The 17,908-nt window shown below is 42.7% G+C and overlaps 1 protein-coding gene across 7 annotated transcripts in view; it reads right to left on the bottom strand.

Annotated features, from left to right (window-relative positions):
• NCOA7 (nuclear receptor coactivator 7) overlaps window positions 1–17,908 on the bottom strand; it is a 123,242-nt gene that overhangs the window by 76,503 nt on the left and 28,831 nt on the right. For all 7 annotated transcript variants that reach the window (XM_061623769.1, XM_061623773.1, XM_061623768.1 and 4 more), the window contains one exon: window positions 3,317–3,464. In XM_061623769.1, coding sequence (XP_061479753.1) covers window positions 3,317–3,366 — 50 coding nt within the window. In that variant the 5' untranslated portion in view covers window positions 3,367–3,464. The remainder of the gene's footprint in view (window positions 1–3,316; window positions 3,465–17,908) is intronic.

The raw sequence follows: 17,908 nt of genomic DNA, 5'->3' as shown, positions 1-17,908 counted from the left end.
TGTATAAAAGATTTGCTCAATAGCATTGCCATTTAAAGTCTACAGCCATATTACCCTGAACACGCCCGATCTCGTACACTAATTGTAATGGGCATACTTTAAGTATAACTAAGCCAAATACAGCCCAATATTTTTTATCAAGTATTTCAATCAGCATTGTCAAAAATATACAAAATTATCTTCGTGTGATATTTCATCTTACATACCCAGCCAAGTTTTATTAACCTTAGTGTGATATTCATCTTACATAACCAGCCAAGTTTTTTTATATTTTGCCCACTCTGAAGTACAGGCATACACCGCTTTAACGTTCGCAATGGGACCGGAGAGTATACTTTAAGTGAAAATCTACTTTAAGTGAAGCAATTGTCTTCACTTGTACTGCACGCAATCACCACTAGATGGCAGCGGCGTCATGCCAATAAAATGTACGTTATTGCGAACGTTAAGCGGGGTGTGGGGATGTATGGAGCATGTACGTTATAGCGAGGCAACATTAAGTGAAGCAATGTTAAGCGGGGTATGCCTGTATTTATTTAAACATTATATAACATTGTTAATAGATTATCCAAATAAACACTAATTTTAATGCCTAGATATTTTATTTGAACAGTTTAAAATGGTACATGTAATACCCAAGTTGTTAACTGTTTTTGTTTCATGTTAATATTCTATAAGCACTAATTGTATCTTATTGTACCCTGGACTCATTCAGGACGAAGGGCTGGATAGAAATTGAATACATTTACTTTAAAACCCAAACATTTTCTTCTATGAACATTGATGTGTGCTATACCAGCATTAACATTATTTCACTTCAGAAGGCTTCCTTACTCACTACACTAGGAGTCATGAAACCCCTAGGCCTCCAGATGATGTTGGACTCACATAAACCCCTGCCAGGATGGTAAACAGTCGGGGACGGGGACAGGGCCAGCAGTAAGCATAGCCCAGTTGGGGCACTGGCCGAGGGCCCACAACCTAACGGGGGCCCACTGTCCCAAGCTGGCCTGACACCACTGCCCATGCTGCCACTGCCACCCTCCATCTCCCCATTTGAAAAAAAAAATCTGCCTGCCTCCCAGCACACTGCTTGCTTTCTATGCTTCTAGATTTCTTTACCGTCCTCCTTACTTCTCATAGGAGCTGAGTCACTCCCACTGAGTTGGGGCTTCACGTCAGAAACTGCTTATTTCTCTGCTGTGCGCATGCCTCCTAAAAGCAGAGTGTGCATTCTTTCCGCATGGTGTTGAACTGGTTGCTCACTGCGAGGCTACCAATCTTCCCTTCCTTCCAGCCCTGCTTGGAAGGAAGCCCTTTTATCTGCAGCCGGGAGCGGGAGGCTTTGCACTTTCTTGGAATTTACATAAGTAATTAGCAAGTAATTATGCAATATTATTATAATTATGCATAAGTAATTATGCAAGTAAGCAAGCAACCACACAAAGCTAAGGAGAACTTATAGAAAAGTGTGAGGGGAGCAAAGCACAGTCTACACAATATTTCACTGTAACTTATTGTCTTGTTTTTATACAAGGTTGTTTGTTCGCCATGCTGACACTTTAAGCCCCCCACCAATTTTTGATGCTAGTGCCTCAAATGTGTGAGTAAGGTAATGATTGAATATGTGTTCTCTACTTTTTGTCCAAGTTTTTTTGAATCCAAGTCTGCTGTATGCTTTCATCCCTGCCTCCCCCAGCTCAAAAAAGCTATACTAGAAACTCCAGATGTCCTTTTCAAAGTGTTCTCCCTATTCTTGAGTTCTGGTAGTGATATATTTCAAATGGGACGAATTTGTAGATAATATAAAACTGCCTTTTATCAAATCCAACCACTGGCATCCCTAACCCAATGCTGTCCACTCCCCTGTCTTGCTTTTAAATTTGTTCACAAATGACCTGTAGTTAGAAATGAACTCTGAGGTGGCCAAGTTTACTGCTGATGACACTCAGTTGTTCAGGGTGGTTCCAACTAAAAGGGGTCACGAGGAACTCGAAAAGCATCTCTCAAAAATGTGTGAATGAGCAATGGCAAATCTGGTTCAATGTAAGGAAGTGTGAAGTGATGTACATTGGGACAAAAATCCCAGATTCACCTGTACACTAGTGGTGCTCGCCACTCACCCTTTTAGAAAATAAATTTTAGATCTGCCTGCTTGCAGTCAGTGATGGCAGCAGCTTTTACCCCAAGTCCTTTTTCCTCTCCCCTTCCTGAAGAGAGAACGAAGTCCAGCTGGATCTTTTCCTCTTCTTTCTTCCCTCCTCCCTTACCCACTCCCATCAAAAAGCTAATCTAAAAATTCCATATTTTCCCAATTCTTGAATTTTGGTATTCCAAATGAGAAGGATTGGCAGAGGCCAATAGCTCATCATTGTCTAGGTTGAACGGCAATGGCTTTCCAGAGTTTCAGACAGGAATTATTCTCAGCCCTACCTGGACTTGCCAGGGATTGAACAAAGGATCTTTTGCATGCTGAAAATTTCTGTTTACATCTAAGTTAGGGCTCAAGTTCTATATGTGACAGTGCAATCCTATGTATATGCCTACTCAGATGGAAATCCCTATGAATCTTGTTTATTTTTTTATTTATTCAGTTTACATCACACCCTTTCTCCCAAAGGAACTCAGGGTGGCAGATAAATGTCCATAGGGTTGCAGATCAAGTTATATCTCTATGTTATACAGTTGACAAAACAATTAAAAAGACACCTAATGGAATACTAAAGTTTGTTTTTTTCTTTGACAATAAGTGGCTGTCACGGTCAAAATTTTAGTTTAAAGGGGAGGAGCCAAGATGGAGGAGTGTGATTTAAGAAGGAAACGATGGGGCAAAAGGGCCCTCTGGTATCCTGTGCCCAGGGGCCCCAAGAACCCTGGAGCTGGCCCCGGTCAGGCATGATGGGAGGAGGGAGTCCAGCAACATCTGGAGAGCCACAGATTCTCCACCCCTGCACTACCCCTCTTGGTTAAAAAAGACTTGTGCAGTACCCTGGTAATGAAGCTTGACCATCAAGGTTAAATAGAAACCAGGTCCCTAACGTCCAGACTGAACATACACCAACAATAAAAGAAAGAGATCCAAAGCAGTTCGAAACTAGATGCATAATGAGAGCTCTAACCTGTAAGTGTCAAGTAAGTGTGGATACCCTGAGACAAGAAAGGAAAAGAAACCAAACCGTAGCTCACATAGAAAATGCAGTCCAAGCCTGATCCCACACTGGGGCTCCTTTGGTGACAGCGGTTAAAATGTTACAATACCAGGAGGAAAAGTCCACAATTGCATTTTTAATCAACTGAAAGAAAAATGAGTGCTTACCGGGCAAAATAGCCTTGTCTTCGTTCTTTTTTTTCTTCCTTGATCTCCATTGCAAACAAACCGTACAATGTGCAAGGTGAAGTAGCTGAGGTGCTAAGCTTCCAGTTAGTGCCTCATGTTCATACACGGTCTGTCCCTACATTGATCACTGAGGAGGGGAAAAAAGGGGAAGCGATAAATTAACATGTCAGCAACACCTGATTTTTCTTTTTTAAGAGTTGCACTGCACAGCCCCACGACAAGCACATTTTAACCAGTGAAAGCATGTCACGTGACAAAGCATACTGTACCCAAAAGCATGTCACTTGACAAAGATTGTTGTACCAAAAATAAAACAAAAAACAATAATAGTCACAGCTCAGTTCACTGCATGGGGAACACAAGTTATATCTTGGTTTCTTATAAACACAAATACAGAAACAAACGTTCCACGTGGGATTTTATATATATTATTTGAAACATATGGAGTCTGACAATATTAATGAACGGCTTTTAAAATCACTTTACAAAGGATTCATCCCATGTCTAACTGCACTATTTTAATACCCTGTGCTTTCTATCAACATGTTAAACATCTCTCCCCAATTACTCACAATTATTGTAAGAAATCTGGAAAAGACAAAAAAACTGAATGGTGTTTTAAAAAACAAATGCTCAGAAATAAAACACACACAAAGACAGAGCATTCAAAGTATTTCAACTAAAACAAAACACAAAATTGGGGTGGGGTTACTGGCGGTAGTAAATGCAACTGGCATTTTGCATTTTCATTTCACAGAACATGAACGGCTTTCCCATTAGGTCATAACGAAAAGGAAAATATACAGAGAACTGTTCTTGCAAATAAGCTGTCGTCTGCCTGGATGGAAAGTGAGCTTAGTCATTATGATGCTAAATAGAAGAAATAAAACACAAAATATGAAGGCAGCAACATGGAAACCTAAGTTGACTGAATAACTGGAATAGTGGAGAGCACAGATGTAGAATTTTCCTGCATTTCAGAGCATAACACTCCTGGAAGCCAGGGAGCGCCATCTCAGCACCCAGAACCTTCAAATCCACCAGCAATAAGAAACCCACAATTCTATGTACCAGAACTCTTCTGTCCCAAGAGCAGGGCAGGTCAAATGCTATCAGAGGTTGCGGCCCAGGAAACTTAGAAGGGGAGGGGTGGTGTTGTTTTGTATGAAAATACTGATGTCTATAAGTATTTTTTTTATTTTATTAATTTATATATACTATATTTATGTTTATATTTACAGTTTGGGTAACAAGAGATTAATAAGTCAAAATAACAACAACTTTCAAATGCTTGAGTCATCCTCAACAGAAACTAGGCCAGTAAAATGCATTAGTGGACCTACTTTGTTTTCCAAGCCTTAGCCACATAGAGAAATGTGATTGGCTTATTCATAAACAAGCAACAAGGGACATGGTGAGAATATTTTTTCACAAGGGACACGGTGAGACCTACTGTTTGTGTTAGATTAGAGAACATGAAGTCCAGTCCTATAATGATGCCTAAAGCTGCAGTAGCACAGATGTTCAAAGAGCTATAGTAGCTAAAGCTTTGTCCTGTACAAGGAAAATGGGGCAGGTCCAGTTTAAAGCATGAGTGGGGCACCTTTGGCCCTCCAGATGTTGCTGAACGACAACTCCCGTCAGCCCTGCCAGGTATGACCAATGGATAGGGATGATGGAAATTGTAGTTCAGCAACATCTGAGAGCCATAGATTCCCCACATCTGCTTTTAGTGTAAGGTTACACAAGCAAATGTGAAGGAGGGACACTCTCATGGCCTTTTTGCTACTGCAAATCAGTCAGCATTAACCATCACTAAGGCCAATTAATATAGTCAGGAAAGACAAAGGTACTGGTAGATGGGAATTCTGCTGATCTGGGTGGAGGTATGCAGCCTGTTTTGGATGGGGTTGCATTTCCCTCTAAAGAATAAGCAGTCTAAAGATCTACCTGTTAACTTTGGAGGTTCAGGGCATTTTGTAAGACCTGCTGAGGGAGAGCCTGAGCCGCCCTGGAACTACACAGGAGTCAGGAGGGGGGAGTTTAAATATCTCCCTGCCTTAGTGCCAACACAAAAATGTTCTCTAAAGCTGCTATCTCATTTTAAGGGAAACTTCCATGGGCACAGGGGCAGCTTCATTCAAAATACAAACTGCAGTTTTGGAGAGATTTCTGTCAGGACAGTGCAGTGTGCGGCAGCTGTGAAAAAGGCAGATTCCATGCTAGGGATAATTAGGAATGGTATTGAAAATAAAACAGCCGATATCATAATGCCGTTGTATAAATCTATGGTGCGGCCGCATTTGGAATATCGTTTACAGTTCTGGTCGCCTCATCTCAAAAAGGATATTATAGAGTTGGAAAAGGTTCAGAAGAGGGCAACCAGAATGATCAAGGGGATGGAGCGACTCCCTTACGAGGAAAGGTTGCAGCATTTGGGGCTTTTTAGTTTAGAGAAAAGGCGGGTCAGAGGAGACATGATAGAAGTGTATAAAATTATGCATGGCATTGAGAAAGTGGATAGAGAAAAGTTCTTCTCCCTCTCTCATAATACTAGAACTCATGGACATTCAAAGAAGCTGAATGTTGGAAGATTCAGGACAGACAAAAGGAAGTACTTCTTTACTCAGCGCATAGTTAAACTATGGAATTTGCTCCCACAAGATGCAGTAACGGCCACCAGCTTGGATGGCTTTAAAAGAGGATTAGACACATTCATGGAGGACAAGGCTATCAATGGCTACTAGCCATGATGGCTGTGCTGTGCCACCCTAGTCGAGGCAGCATGCTTCTGAAAACCAGTTGCCAGAAGCCTCAGGAGGGGAGAGTGTTCTTGCACTCGGGTCCTGCTTGCGGGCTTCCCCCAGGCACCTGGTTGGCCACTGTGAGAACAGGATGCTGGACTAGATGGGCCACTGGCCTGATCCAGCAGGCTCTTCTCATGTTCTTAAAGATTTAAACTCCCCTTCTCCACCCCTGCGCAACCCTCAGGCTGCCCCTCTGCTGCTCTTTACGTTTATTAAAATGTCCACATGACTTGTATTGCACCAATTAACATCACGTCTCATTTCATCCTTTGTCATGGAATTATCTCCCAAGACAGGCCTTATAAGCTCCCTCATTTTAGATGATTTTTTGAAAACCTCTATTCCAGAAGGCATTTTACCATTGAGCCTTCTATTTTTATTCTTTCTACTAGTTCCTAAAATAATGTTGTGTGGTGTTTAGCATTTTATTTGTTTTTAAATTGTGGCTTTAAAAAAAAAAATAGAAGCAAAGCGACATAATATATCACTATTAAATCACACCTAGAATACTAGCCAATATGATTACACCTGTGGATATTCCATTTACTAACGATGCTTACATTGGATTTAACTGTTATTTTGTTTTTACTGTTTGGGAAATTAGCTTGAAAAGGTTGGCGTAAGTAACTCAAATAAGTGAAGAAGTAAGTCGAGTACAATCCAATGGGACTATGTACTAAGTCCTACCCACTGAAATTCATGAAACTAAGTTAGAAATGTCTATTAACTTCAATAGGCCTACTCTGAGTAGGAATAGCATTGAATTACCACTCATAACAACGCTCTGTATAATTTGAAGAATGTCCTTCTGGGCAGGTAGCTAAAAGGGCTAATCTCTTCAAAATGGGGGGATTATTCTAGGAAACAAAACCACTAAGAATTTCTCAAAGGTTCACTGAAGAGATCATTGTCATGTGCTGTTAAAAAGAGACAATCAACAAAGGTGGGAAGAAGCCCTGTTTGGGGAAGGAATTAGTGATCTCACTGCAAGTGTTGTTAAGTGTTCTCATAGAACACAAACCAAGATTTAAGTTAACAATATCTACTGTTCCTCTTTTCTTTCCCCACTTTTTTAAATTTCTTGGACTTCTCTCTGGAAAGAACAAGAACCTTGATGGACAGATTTAGATAGATATTGGCATAGAAGCATCCACCAGTAAACTACACTTCACTTTCAACAACTGCTGTAGTTATTGCTACTGAAGCTAATCAGTCAATGTTCATTTCAGAATCAGATATAGTTCACTAACAGGCAAAAAAAATATTGCGGCTTAAGAACGTACCTATAGCCAACAGATATTTCTATCAAACTTTTAAAAGCAGGGAAATTGGGCAGCTATAGTGAATGCACCAGGGGAGCAGGACACCTGACCTCCTCTCTGAGATATTGTACTGCCCTACAAATTTGTCAAAATGCAAACACGATTTGGGTTGGTCTTTCACAGTCCAATCCACTTCCTGGCACGTTACCAAATTCTTCCAAGCTACACAGGAAGTGGAATAGTAGCTCTGTGAGGGGAATTGGGTGCCTTCTAGAAACTCCCAGGACTCTTATTATTGTTATTATTGTTGTTGTTGTTATTATTATTATTAATACTCCGCCCTTTTTCCAAACTGGAACTCAAGGCGGCTTCCAGATAAAAAGTACACATAATTAAGAACATACAAAAATCTGCATTAAAATATAATTAAACTATTGAAATATTAAAGCCATTTAACAACATTTAAAATACTGCAAACTCAGTTTAAATACCCATGCAGATAAAACAATGACAGTACAGCACCCACTTCAAGCCCTGTCCTTAAAACCTTCAGGTCCCAAAGCCTGTAGGAAGAGAAAAGTCTTTACCTGCCGACGGAAGGACTGCACAGAGGAGGCCATTCTTACCTCCCTAGGAAGGGAATTCCACAACCTAGGGGCCACCACTGAAAAGGCCCTATCTCGTGTCCCCACCAGTCTAGCTTGTGAAGGTGTTGGAACCGAGAGAAAGGCCTCTCCTGAAGATCTCAGGGCCCGGGCAGGTTCGTATAGGGAGATATGGTCTGACTCATAGCCTGGACCTAACCCATATAGAGCTTTATAGGTCATAACCAGCACTTTGAATTTTGTCCGGAAACAGACTGGCAGCCAGTGGAGCTGTTGTAACAAGGGAGTTGTATGATCCATGTAACCAGCCCCAGTTAGCATTCTGGCTGCAGCTCATTGCACCAGCTGAAGTTTCCGAACAGTCTTCAAAGGCAGCCCCACGTAGAGCGTGTTACAGTAATCTAAACGGGATGTAACTAAGGCATGTGTCACCATCGCCAGATCAGGCGACTCCAGGAACAGGCACAGTTGGCGCACTAGTCTTAACTGTGCAAAAGCACTCCTGGCCACCGCAGAAATCTGGGCCTCCAAGTTTAAGGCTGAGTCCAGGAGCACACCCAAACTGCGAACCTGTGTCTTCAGGAGGAGTGTAACCCCATCCAGCACCGGCTGAATCCCTATTCCCTGATCTGCCTTACGCCTGACCAGGAGCACCTCTGTCTTGTCTGGATTGAGCTTCAATTTGTTCATCCTCATCCAATCCACCACTGATGTCAGACACTGGTTTAGAACCGAGACAGCTTCCTTGGAGTTAGGTGGAAATAGAGTTGGGTGTCATCTGCATACTGCTGGCACTGAACCCCGAACCCTCGCACAACCCCTCCCAGTGTTTTCATGTAGATGTTAAATAGCATGGGGGACAAAACTGAACCCTGAGGGACCCCACAGGCCAACAGCCAAGGAGTCGAACAGGAATCCCCCAGCACCACTTTCTGGGTTCACCCCTCCAGGAAGGAATGGAGCCACCGTAAAACAGTGCCCCCAAGTCCCATTCCGGCAAGGCGTCCCAGAAGGATACCATGGTCGATGGTATCGACAGCTGCTGAGAGGTCCTGCAGAACCAACAGGGACACACTCCCCCGTCCAGTTCTCTGTGTAGGTCATCCACCAAGGCGACCAATGCCGCCTCCGTCCCATAACCAGGCCTGAAACCAGACTGAAATGGATCCAGATAATCCATTTCATCCAGGAATCCCTAGAGCTGGGAGGCCACCACACGCTCTATCACCTTGGCCAAAAACAGAACATTGGACACTGGCCGATAATTATCCATTATAGAGCGGTCCAGGGAGGGCTTTTTTAGCAAAGGTCTTACAACTGTCTCGAGGCATATTGGAACTCTGCCTTGCTGTAGGGAGGCACTGACCACTCCCTTCACCCACTCAGCCAGACCCCCTCTGGCACTTTTAATGAGCCAGGAGGGACAAGGGTCTAGTAGACATATGGTGGCTCTCACTTCTCCAAGGATCCTGTCCACATCCTCGGATTGTACAAATTGAAAATAATCCATTATTACTGCACAGACAGGAGCCAAGGTTACATCCGCTGAGACTGTATCAACTAGAGCATCCAAGTCGGAATGAATCTGAGCAATTTTATCTGCAAAGTGCCATGCAAATTCTTGACAACGGGCTGTTGAGTGGTCTGTGTTACTCTCTCGGGGGCCAGAACATAAAAGACCTCTGACCACTTGAAACAGCTCCACTGGCTGGCTCCCAGCAGACACAATGGTGGCAGAAAAGAATAATTTCTTTGCTGCCCGCACTGCCACGGAGTAGGCCCTCAAATAGGCTCTAGCCCGTGTCCGGTCAGACTCACTCTGAGTCTTCCGCCAATGTCGCTCTAGTCTCCGTCTCGTACATTTCATCACCGCCAGCTCCCTGGTAAACCAGGGGGCTGGTTTGGCTCCATGCCAAGAAAGGGGACGCTCAGGAGTGATCATGTCCACCGCCCTGGCCATTTCCCCATTCCAGAGGTCAGCCAGAGCTTTGACAGAATTGCCTGCCAAGATGACAGGAAAATCCCCAAGAGCCATGAGGAAACCATCTGGATCCATCAGCCTCCTGGGGCGGACCATCCTAATCGGTCCCCCACCCCTGCAGAGATTTTGAGTCCCAGTGAGTCTAAACTCAACCAGGTAATGATCTGTCCATGACAATGGAACTACAAAGAGTTCCTCCACACCAAGATCATCATCATCCCATCCAGCACAGAAAACAAGGTCCAGGGTGTGGCCAGCAGCATGGGTGGGGCCAGATATTACTTGGGACAGACCCATGGTTGCCATGGAGGCCATGAAGTCCTGAGCCACTCCTGCCAGAGCGGTCTTGGTATTGATGTTGAAGTCCCCCATCACTACAAGCCGAGGGGACTCCAACATCAACCCCGAGACCACCCCGGCTAGCTCAGGAAGGGAGACTGTTGAGCACCGGGGTGGGCGGTACACCAACAGAATCCCTATTCTGTCCTGGCCACCCATTTTCATATACACACACTCGAACCCCGAAGACTGTGGGATAGGGCACCTGGTCAGGAGAATGGTATCACAATAGACCACTGCAACTCCACCTCCCCGCCCCCCAGGTCTCGCCTGCTGCTGAACTGAGAAGCCTGGTGGACAGAGGTGAGAGAGATTAACCCCCCCCCCAGCTTCATCCAACCAGGTCTCTGTGATACATTCCAGGTCGGCGTGCTCATCCAGGATCAAATCCTGAATGGCCGTTGTTTTACCATTCACCGACCTGGCATTCAAGAGCAGCATTTTCAACCCAGAGGGACTATCACCAAGGCTATCCAGACTCTTTAAACGGGGAGACAGTTTGGGGGCAACCAGCACCCTGTTACGCACCCATCTTCCCTGATATAACCGCCTCCCCACTCTGTATCTCCCTCTGCCCGTTACAACATGAATGGCAGCCACCTGGATCTTTTCCTCTGCCCTCTTAAGTTAAAAGCACATCCTTCTTTTATAAGGCAGGCAAAAGTTGCTTTTAAACAAACACACTATACCAAGAGCAGGTATAAACAAATAAAAACCCTTCACAAACTACACTTCACAAACTACACTTACTAGAATTATTTGGGAGAAGCCATGACTGTTTAAAGTCGAATAAATCTAGTGTGGGTGTGGCCCCCTGATTAATCAAGCCAAGCCAAGCACCTGTAAGTCTAGCTTTTAGAACACTGATAGTTGGTTCTTACTGAGCATGCCCTGCACTATCATATAGTCCAATGTTAAATTTCTTAATTAAAAACCAGTCAGGCATTTTAAAAACTTTTAAGCTGCAGAAGATGAAGGTCAGAGTACGGGGCAAGGTCAGTAATAAGATTACAGGTACTCTGTGAACATGGCTGATTTTTAATTAATTTCAACACATTATGAGACCACTGACAAAAAAAGTCCAACAGGGGTCCGGATTCCCCCCCCCCCCATTTTACACTTTGAACTCTAGATTTTGTCTGAGTGTTTTGTGTATCGCCATGAAAACTTAGAGGGTTGTTAAGCAAGCTTCTCTGAGTTTACAGCTATAAGTTTTATAAGGTTTTGTTTTGAAATGAGCTTATAGGAAGAAGCAGAATGGCACAAGGGGTATTTTCAATTTAACATTGTGGAATGCAAAAAAATCTATGCTGGCTATAGTATACAGTCATTCTCATCCAGGACTGTTTCTGTGCTGAGACAGACAAGGATTCTCAACCTCCTTGGGGAACTTAACCAGAAGATGACTTTCCTCAACAGTCAGGGATGCCACTGGAATCCAGGGCTGTGGAGTCAGAGTCAGAGTCATGGAGTCGGAAGCAATTTTGGGTGGAGTCGGTAGAAATGTACCGACTCCGACTTCAAAATAAATTTTGATTGACAAATTTTTAAAAATATAAATTCAAAATGTCGAAGGAGCTTCCCATGAAGTCAGCTGTAGTTCAGCATTTCACCATAACTCAAGATGGAAAACATTTTGTGCATCAGTGTATGACACAGGACCCAGATGAAGACAAATGCTGTGATGCCAAGACCAGCGCATATTCAGGCAGCGATAAAAATGCTCCTATGGGAGCTTCCAATTTAAAAAGACATTTACAGTCCTTTCCAGGGCTGTGGAGTTAGAAGCAATTTGGGGTGGAGTCGGAGTCGGACAGTAGAAAAATAGACGAGTCGGAGTCGAAGGTTTGGCGTACCAACTCCACAGCCCTGCTGGAATCTCCAACATAGTCTTAAGAACTAGCATGGTTCATGCTTGTGGTTATATTACTGACAGGAGCCAAGTGAATTGACTACTGGACATTACTATTGGATGTTACAGAACTCCCATATTGTGATCATTATCCATGCTGGCCAGGGCTGATGAGGGCTGGAATCCAACATTTGGAAGGCCACAGGTTGGACACTTCTGCCTTACGCAAACTGAGAGTGCACCCAAGAATGAACCCATGTGGGTGAGCATGAGAAGATCATTAATGGTGGCAGAAGGACATCTTGTCTGCCATTACTGAACTTCTCCATCAGGAAGCTCCTGAGGAACAATAAGGCTTCACACATCATTATATGAAAACCATGGATATGAAAAAGTGTGGAAATAAATGAACTGAATAATTACAAATGCTTTTACCAGCACACTTTAACCTTTCAATTTTATTTCTGCAGATTGAATAGCAAACTTCACTGAATTCTATTAATACACACAGTCCATTGTAGTTTGTCCAATCAGCTTAAGCACAGCATTAATTCCAAACTACTAACTCCATCTCACTAGCCATAATCACAGAGCCTGCAATTTAAGAACAACACTACAGTTGTGACAGAATGAAAAAGCAGCAGAAATGCTATAACCAGTAGCAATCAGAGTCAGCCCACCACTTATTCAGAATGCAGTCACCACAAATAAGACTAAAAGTTCATGAGAAACTGCCACCCTAAATCAGTGAGCAAAAAGTTAAAATAAAATGGGAGTACCATGGCCAAGGTATAGAGAGTTAGTGATAAAACTACCTTAAGAAAAGACAGAGAAATGGTTAGTTACAATGACACACTTGAGATAATTCGTCTATGAAGTTCAGGGATGCTCTGGAAGGCAAACACAAACTGCTCCATTTCAAAAAATGTCACAGCCCACACGAGGAACTGCTGTTTCTTTTTAGTCAAAAGAGAATTCCTTGTACGGTTTGTCATCTCAGCTTCAAAACTAAGCTACAGAACAGAGGGCAAGTAGCGTCCTGTTCCCTCAGCTTCCATTTTCTGCGGGGGGGGGGGGGCACAGAGGAAGCAGGATTTTTTTTTTGCATATGCAAGATCGTCAAATATGACGATTGCCTAGTATCGAGACTAAATTAAAAAGCAAACAGACAATCCAGTTTGTTTTGTTTTTGTAAAAAAGTTGAAAAAAACACTCAGAAGTGTTTAGAACCCTGTCTAGTATGGAGCAGTGCACCTCTTACTCCACCCTTCAAATAAGTTAATGTAAGAAAACCAGTCAGGTGAAGGGAAAAGTAAAAACAGCTTCAGTTCCACCATCAGGGCTGCTTTCACACTGCACTTTATTCTGTTATTCTGATGATTTCTTACCTGGTAATTTGCACATTGTATTTTACCTAGTTCCAGAAATCTAGTGGAATGTAGTGCAAGTGTAGCGCTAATTTGCAGATTTGCACTAGCAGCCTGTCATGTTACAAGCATCCTAGCTTCCTCTCTCTAGCAATACTATTTTTCTGTATTTTTTATTTGTTCCTGCCTGTGCCTGTTCCCTAATTGCTTTCATTTGCCTTTGGTGAGTCTTTCTTACATTGTTTTTCTGAGTTAGTCCTCTGATCTGTGCCTTGGAAGTCCTGTTCTTTCTAGCCTCTTCCACTGTCACACACACACACACACACCCATGGAGCCAAGCAGCTGCTAAAATGTCTAAAAGATCTTACCTGCCTTTTTTCTCTTCTCTGTTCAGTTTACTCCAGCTAGTTTCCCCTGGCTGCCTTCAGACATTAGGCCTATTGTGTGTGATGGTTGCTGAAGTTGCTTTCAAGTCTTTTCAAGTCCTTTTCTATTGTCTTTTAAGCCCTCCTTTTCTCCTCAGTCAACAGCTTGTATTTTGTAAGTGACCACTTTTTACCTTTTTCCTCAATGTTTTGTTTCTGGCTCATTCTTTTTGGAGTTTTTGCTTTCCTGCTGGTTTTTTTTTTTTTTTTTGCCTTTTCCGCCTGATCCTGGTGCAGCAGCATGAAAGACATTTGCGCAACATGCTGGTATATCAGGTACTGCAGTGTGAAAGGAATTTTAGAAATCAGGACAGAAGCGCTACCATTTTAATCTGTTAAACTAATGCAATAAGCCCCATGTGTGAAAGTAGCCCAGGTATATGAATGTAAAAAGCAGCCAAAGAATGAAGCAGGTGTAGCAGAAATAACCCAAGAGCCCAAGATCATCTAAGAGATCAGCCATGCTCCAAGAGGTTATAGATGCAGCAACCATTAAAAGCCTCTAGCCCATTGATGAGAAACCTGTGGACCCCCAGATATTGTCAGACTCCAGCTCCCAACCAGGATGTCCAACAACCAGGGATTATGGGAACTGTCATCCAGCAAAATCTGTAGAGCCACCCATTTGTTGGTCAGTGACGCAGGTTGTGAGACTCACAGACAAGGTTTTTAGCAGAGAGAAACCTGAAGCAGAAGGGTTAAGCTGCGAGAACAGAGTTCCAGACAATCAAGGTCAGTGTGGCTGACTGAGAGTGTGATAAGGTGGGAACTGGCAGGAACTCAGAGTGGGGGAAGAAATGTCAATGGAGAGAGATGTCTCTAATGTCTTTGCCTAGTAAAGACTCTTACATGAAACTTGCCTGGCCTGTCTTATTCCTGTTCTAAACGGCTTTTGGATTCAAACCATGTCTGACCTACACACGCACTCGCCAACAGGGGTTATGGGCCCAGCTTATCAGGCGTGGTAGCGGGTTCGAGAGCCGGTGAAGTGGCGTTGTTGCAGAGAGAAACAAAGTGCAAGTAAGAGGCAAGTAAGAGTGGGCAACATGGCTGTAAATCTGTCTTCCGGGATGCCGATGGAGAGGCTGAATGCTGTAAATTACTCCAGCTGGAAGTGGAGAATGAGAGCAGTTCTGATTAAAGAGGATTTGAATGATGTCGTGGAAAAACCCCCTCCGGCAGCTCCTTCAGCAGCGTGGCTGAAGAAAGACGAGAAAGCGAAGGCTTTTATTACTCTGGGGCTATCAGATTCACAACTGTTGCTGGTGAGTAATGAGCCGACTGCTAATCAGATGTGGGAAAAGTTAAGAGCCGCGCATGTACAGCAAACTGCGGGAAGCAGGCTGTGTTTAGCACGGAAGCTTTATCAGATGCGTTTTACAGATGAAGTGACTATGGAAGAGCATTTGACTGAATTTCGTAGATTAAATGCAGAGCTCCAAGATCGAGGCGTGCATCATAATGACTTACAGATGGTTTATCTCCTGTTATCTTCATTGGATCAAAAATGGGAAGTGCTGGTCTCTAGCCTGGAAACCCAACCTGACGGGAATCTGACTTTGGACTTTGTGGAACAGAAACTTCAACAAGAGCGGAATAGGAGGCAAGAGAATAAGAAAATAGAATTAAAAGAGACTAAGACTGTGTCTGTACAACACCAAAATCAAAGAAGCAGGCAAGAGACTAAAATATGTTATTTTTGTGGATCACGTGGGCATATACAGAGACATTGTTTAAAGAAGAGGAATAACAGAAACTTTGAAAGTCAGAGAGCAAGCGTGAACTTTGTTTCTAAGGAGAGCAATAAACTGATTAACTCTAAATGGCTTCTTGACAGTGGAGCGTCTAATTGCCTAATCACAGACTCTAGTTTATTTTACACTTCAAAGCCGACGCAGGAGAAGCTTTATCTGGCTGACGGATCGACTCAGGACGCAACTGCGAGAGGAACGCTGAAGATGGGTAATTTGGGAATTATAACAGATGTATTATTGATTTCTGGTTTAAAATATAACATTCTATCAGTGAGAAAATTGGCTCAAATAGGTTGTAAAGTTACATTTGAAGGGGATAGATGTTTTGTGAGAAAAGATGGTGAAATATGCATGCAAGGGAAATTACAGAACAATATGTTTATGGTTGAGTGCAAGCTTGATAAACACATGTGTGCTTGGATAGCAGTAAATAAAGAGAAACATGATAATTGTGTCCATGAATGGCACAGAAAACTGGCACACACCCATTTCCAAAAGATACAAAACACCCCAAAATATAGTCAAGATTTGAAGTTAAAACACTGTGAGCATGTGGATGAGTGTGAGGTATGCTATAAAACAAAAATGACTGTGAATCCAGTAAATAAGAGCTGTGAAAGCACGACTTCTGAACCCTATCAGCTTATACATGTGGATTTAGCTGGACCTTTTCAGTGCTCAAAAGGTGGAGCAAGGTTTTATTTAGTGATTGTGGATGATTTCTCCAGATTTACACATGTGTTCTTATTGAAAAAGAAAAGTGATGCAGAAGAGAAATTAAAGGCATTCATACAGAGAACAGAAACACAACATGGGGTTGTTATCAAAAATATCAGATCAGATAGAGGTGGTGAATTTACCAGTAATTCATTTCAAACATATTTGGAAAAGAAGGGGATAATTCAAAGTCTAACTGCTCCCTTCAGCCCATCCTCCAACGGGACGGCAGAGAGGAGGAACCGGTCATTGCAGGATTCATTGAGAGCAATGCTAGCAGATGCTGATATGAATAACACTTATTGGGGTGAATGTATTCTGTACACTGTTTATATTCAGAACCGCCTAATGCACAGAACAATAGGCATGTCTCCCTATGAGAAACTGACTGGAAGAAAACCCAGGGTGAAACACATAGAACGTTTTGGGGCAAAATGCTGGGTACATGTTATAAAACAGTCAAAAGCGCAGGCAGGACGCGTTTTGGGATTTCAGAATTCATATTATAGAGTTTGGTTGCCTGAGAAACAACAAGTGGTGTTAAGCAGAAACATAAAGGTGATAGATAAACCTTGGAGAGACAGTCAAACAGTGATCCTAGATAGTGAAAGCAAACAGGAAGCTGCGGATGTTCCTTTCGGGCAACAAATTCCATTAAAAACTGCATTAACAGATTTAATACATAGTGGCAAACGTACTGTTAAAAGACTGAGAAGTGAAGACATAACAACACATGATACAGAAATGCCAAGTACTAGTGGTGCAGGTCCGAATAAAATTGAAAGTGAAGAAGAAATGGAAATAGATAATGTCAGGAAATCAGAGAGAAAAACGAAAGGTCAACCTCCTCAGAGATTTGCATTTAATGTTACACAACAGAATAATGAAACAGATGAAATTCCAGTAGAATGGGAAAAAGAGGGACCAATAGATAAACAATGGATCTAATGTGGAAGTTTTGTGTTGAAGAATGAAATGTAAATGTATTGTCAAATAAAAGTGAACAAACATGAATCTGTGAAACTTGTGTAAATAAAGAATAAAGAGAAACTGAACTGAACTGAAACTGTAAATAAAAACTGTAAGAACACAAACCATGTACTGAAATGTATTTGTAATGAAAAGTTAATGTTGTAGAAATGTAATAATTGTAACATGATGTTTTGAAGTCTGTAAGTCTCAGGTGGGGGCTGTTGGTCAGTGACGCAGGTTGTGAGACTCACAGACAAGGTTTTTAGCAGAGAGAGAGAAACCTGAAGCAGAAGGGTTAAGCTGTGAGAACAGAGTTCCAGACAATCAAGGTCAGTGTGGCTGACTGAGAGTGTGATAAGGTGGGAACTGGCAGGAACTCAGAGTGGGGGAAGAAATGTCAATGGAGAGAGATGTCTCTAATGTCTTTGCCTAGTAAAGACTCTTACATGAAACTTGCCTGGCCTGTCTTATTCCTGTTCTAAACGGCTTT

This window comes from Rhineura floridana, chromosome 4 (assembly GCF_030035675.1).
Source record: "Rhineura floridana isolate rRhiFlo1 chromosome 4, rRhiFlo1.hap2, whole genome shotgun sequence".
NCBI classification, from domain to species: Eukaryota; Metazoa; Chordata; class Lepidosauria; order Squamata; family Rhineuridae; genus Rhineura; species Rhineura floridana.
The sequence above is the reverse complement of the archived record's forward strand: the minus strand, read 5'-3'. Positions and strand labels throughout refer to the sequence as shown.